Consider the following 4,501-nt stretch of genomic DNA (forward strand, 5'->3'; position numbering starts at 1 on the left):
TTTCCATAATTAAATTTAAGGTTTCATCCGGAGTTTTCGTAGAAACTCCGTCCTCTCGTTTCAACGACCCTAGCTTGAACGTGTGATCTTTGGCCAGCGCTTTCTATAGTCTTGCAACTACAGGAGTAGCACTTATATTTTCACATGTTTGAATCCAAGATTTTCTCTTAGATTTTCTTATTTCCCTGTTGTATTCAGTCAAAGCTCTCCTGTATTGAGCCCAGTCTGAAGTTTGTTTCGCTTTATTAAAAAGTTTACGAGAAAGTTTTCGTAACCTTTCAAGTTTAGTGTTCCACCAAGGCACGTCTCTACTAGAAGAAGATTGCTTCATAGGACAATTAGTATGGAACGAATGAATAATTTTTCCCTTTACTTCATGTGAAAACGACTCTAGTTTTTGAATAGAATCAATGTTTTCATCCTTTGTAAATGAGTTGGAATTCAAGCACTGCGCATATTGTTCCCAGTTGGTTTTCCTGGGATTTCGAAAAGCAATACGCGGATAATCACCTCCGCTCCACTCAAACATAATGTGCTTATGATCGGACAGGGAAGTTTCTTCTGACACGTGCCAGTTTGAAATTTTATCATAAATTGCAGCATTACACAATGTCAAATCCAAAACCTCCTGTCTGATTGCAGTTGAAAAGGTAGGTTCATTACCCTTATTACATATATCTATGTTACTAGAACACAGGTAGTCCAGAAGACATTCACGCGTCGCATTACTTGAGGAACTGTTCTAAATGTATGTGCAATCCCGAATTTGTTTGGACCACATACGGCAGCTGTTCGCACGCACGGCCAAACAGGCTAACGGTACATCAATTGGGGGATGTTTAAGTATTATGTCCATCAATCGTAAAAGAGGGGGGTTCTGCGAAAATAATACCTTACATTTCATGTATGGGAAAACGCAAGATATGAGGAGCGATATCTAGAAATCCCAAAAAAAACGATGCTCGTAATTTTCGAACCTTCCCTAAGCTTTTTTTGACCGATGGATTCCCCGTCCTCTTACCCTATGGACACGGGGAATCCCCACGCAGTCTTTCAGCTGTTCACAAACGCGTGCAAAGGGGGCTGACATTGTTTACTGATCACGGTGCGCTTTGAATTTGCTGATAGTGGAACATTTTAATAAAATTATGAAAACACACTGTTCACCCATCGCCGTTCATTCATCGGTTATGCCGGTGTTGTTTTGTAGGTGGCTTCGCATGTTTGTCAAACCAGGAAACTCGGAGAAGCTTGAAGTTGACGCTGGCCGTTTTGGCTAGGCATTTGTTTTGGCGGATTTTCTTCAATGGCTGAGAAAATGGGTTTTGACTGAAATTGTGAAAGCTTTACCATTTTGTTACAATTAAATGCTTGAGTAGCCGTACCGGTACAAGCACATCCAAATATCATGAACGTGACCAAGTTTTCCGTCAGAAGGGCAAAAATTTACAACCTTAAAAAGGTCAAAAAGTTTAAAAAGAAAACTATTCAGTTTAAAGAAAATCAACTGAACCAACTGAAGTAAAATCTACTGACCGTAGATTTTGCTTTTACCAGTAAGAAAACCGAAATCAAACTGAGTTAAAAAAAAAACATGCAAAATAAGCTAACATAATTTTTCTAAAGAACACTAAGAGGAGAAAAAGCTCGGTCGTTATCAGAACTAACATCAAAAGAAGGACACTCACTAACACAAATAATAACACTATTTATTCAATGAACAATGTCAATACCTTGAACTTACCCTTTATGTGTTTCTTGAATACCTTAAAACAAGTTCAGTTACATCTTTGCCATACCATCAAGAGGTTTCCAATATTTTCTGAATTATCCACTTATAGTAGTGCTCCACTTTGGTATACACTCCCGGTAACTGTTCCCCACATTTGGATGGTCCAAAGCTGACCACACCAGTGACATAGTATCGAGCCTGTTCCCCAATCTGTTTCATCAGGGGTCCTCCAGAGTCACCATTACACGTATCTTGCCCACTATCACCTTGAGCACAAAATTGACCTTCGGTTAGTGCAATACGTTTTGTTCTGGCATAGCTCGCTTTGCAATCGTCATAGTTGAAACAATGAAGCTTCGTGTACAATTTGTACCGACTGGCAGATGCTGAAAGATTTTTGAATCAGATTATTTAAAGAATTCTATTTCGTAGGATGTGCTTACAGTTTTCGGTCTTTCCCCAACCGGATGCAACTAGTACGCCGTCCATCAGTCGCTTTGCATTGGCCACACAACCTGGCTCTGGAAGGCAAACCGGTACTACGAAGTTACTATACTGCGCATCTCTGGAGAGCCTCACCAGTGCAATGTCGTGTACTTTGTTACTGTTCTTCACCGAGAAACCCTCATGTGGTATTATTCGCTCCAGGTCGAACTCCTGAATCGGAGGAGCGCAACTCCGGTCATTGCCTGTCCCGGTACAATCCAAATCGGACTCAACATCCCATTCACCTGGAAAAACACTCCCACGTTTACACAGCATATACTTCAGAATTTATGCTACCGACTTACCGAGTCTGACCTTGATCACTTCCCAGCCACTTCTGAGCCCTACAAAACAGTGAGCAGCCGACAAAACGTACCGTTTGTTGATCAGCACTCCTCCGCAATAGAATCCAAAACCCTTGGGTTTCTTGTACTGAAACAGTGCCATCCACGGGTATTCATCCAGTGCCGTCAGATTGCCCTTCACGATCCGATCCGTAAATTGTCTACCACAATGCGACTCATTGATTTTCACCGGTCGACATACGAGCACTTTCCTTGTCGATGAGTAGCCGCAGAACCGGGAGTACAGAAACTCCGTTTCCTGTGGGGTTTTGAACGGGTTCTTCAATATCGCAACATATTCGGGATAATCCTTCGATGGCACGCAACGACCGATCAGATCTCCGGCGTCGCAAATATCACCCTCGGATGCCTCTGGATACAGATTCAAGGTAAGTTCATCATCGGTTAGTTTCTACAGCATCCAATTTACCTTTATTGGAAACGTTTCTATTCGAAGTTTGACATCCCGCTAACTCTACGATCACTAGCAACGCAAGAGCAAACAAAAGTTTCATCTCCGGACGATGGTTTCGATTGAACTGAGACTCCACTTCATCCGCTGGCCATGAATGGTCGCCTTATCATGGGATTTGTGTAAACCACCGTTAGTGTGGTACCGCTACAAATACAATAATGTCGTATCAATCTATTATTCCAGATAACTCACTGAATCGTTTGGGTGAATTTCTTCTAATAATGATAGACAAACATTGCAGTGAACTTGACCCGCAATGCTGAGTAAGTGATTGTGATTTACCATGAACCCGATCGACGATGAATAGCACTAATCAACTCTGCATGGGGGTTTCGCATACAAATAAGCACACATGAGTTTTGTAGTATCTCATGTCTGATTTTTCCAACATATTGAAGTACAACTAGACATCATATCAGTCCTGAAAAATGTATGATGGCGATCGGGAACTGAAAGCCGATCAAGTAATCGATACAATTTAACTAGCATAGTCAACCGTACATTATCCTAAACTAGATCTTATAGTATTTCTGAACCACTGTTGAGCGTCCACCAACTGACGAACAGAGACGGCCCATGACTGATTGATTTAGTCACCTCCAAGTGTGTTTTGAATATTGGACAGCACTTTTATCGACGTCAGAGCTATGCGAAAACATTGACTCTGATCACTAACTAGTTATGGCAAAACTTCGCCCAAAACTCTCCACCGTTAACAGTACTGACGCTCGCCTTGATACGGCCTCGAGCGATTGAAGCTGCCGGATATTGCACTTAGCATCGAGTAAATATTGCTGGAAGAGGAAGCCTCTCTCGAAGAGCACTGGTGTTACGGCAGATAGATCCAGTCCCTCAGATAGCGCAACAATTCAATCTTGTTGGTAACACTTTGAAGGGTTTGAATGAATTCTTGAGTTGGAATCGTTACAGGAATAATAATTTAGAAATTGTGCATATTGCTAAGCAATTCAATATTTATCTATTTTTTTCTATTTTAAGTACTGTGCTTTGAAATTACTTATATAAAACTTATATTTACAAATGAATTTAACCTTCTAGATTAGAGACAGGCGAAAATCTACTTGCAATAGTAAATTTTTGGTCTTTAATCCAAAACATCGCCATGGAATAATTCGCAAAGCAATTCCAACGACAGAATTGTATATGATGAGTGCTCTTCAGAACATTTCTCAATTCAATAACCTGATATGGTGCATATTGTTGCCAATTTGGGCTTCATATCTTAAAAACGCTACTAAAAAAATGCCAAGAATAAAATCCGGCTCGCTACTTCTTCACTGTTTATTATATTTCAAGTTTAACATCAAACTGAACTCCGATATGAATAAGTTTAATTCCCCCTTTTCAGCCTGCATGAACTGACATTCAGGAAGCTGCTGGCACTGATTGATCGGGTTTCATGTCGGAGCAAATTCCTCAATTTGTCAGTGCCATTCAACTTAG

General features: G+C 40.7%; 1 protein-coding gene across 1 annotated transcript; it reads right to left on the reverse strand.

The window, feature by feature from the left end:
- Positions 1 to 1,686: 1,686 nt before the first annotated feature.
- Positions 1,687 to 3,151, reverse strand: LOC5566508 (melanization protease 1). Its single transcript, XM_001650849.3, has 4 exons — positions 2,993 to 3,151; positions 2,524 to 2,934; positions 2,176 to 2,463; positions 1,687 to 2,118 (listed from the first exon to the last, which is right to left on the reverse strand). The coding sequence occupies exons 1-4, from the start codon at positions 3,075 to 3,077 to the stop codon at positions 1,802 to 1,804; spliced, it is 1,101 nt and encodes a 366-aa protein (XP_001650899.2). The 5' UTR covers positions 3,078 to 3,151; the 3' UTR covers positions 1,687 to 1,801.
- Positions 3,152 to 4,501: the final 1,350 nt, after the last annotated feature.

The sequence above is a fragment of the Aedes aegypti genome, chromosome 1 (genome assembly GCF_002204515.2).
Source record: "Aedes aegypti strain LVP_AGWG chromosome 1, AaegL5.0 Primary Assembly, whole genome shotgun sequence".
Lineage (NCBI taxonomy): Eukaryota > Metazoa > Arthropoda > Insecta > Diptera > Culicidae > Aedes > Aedes aegypti.

Excerpts from the sequence above, each read along its gene's own strand:
- LOC5566508 (XM_001650849.3), bottom strand. The coding sequence starts at position 3,077 with ATGAAACTTTTGTTTGCTCTTGCGTTGCTAGTGATCGTAGAGTTAGCG. Across the intron at positions 2,935-2,992 it reads TAGAAACGTTTCCAATAAAG|AGGCATCCGAGGGTGATATT; the intron begins GTAAATTGGATG and ends ATCTGTATCCAG. Across the intron at positions 2,119-2,175 it reads TTGGGGAAAGACCGAAAACT|CATCTGCCAGTCGGTACAAA; the intron begins GTAAGCACATCC and ends AAAATCTTTCAG.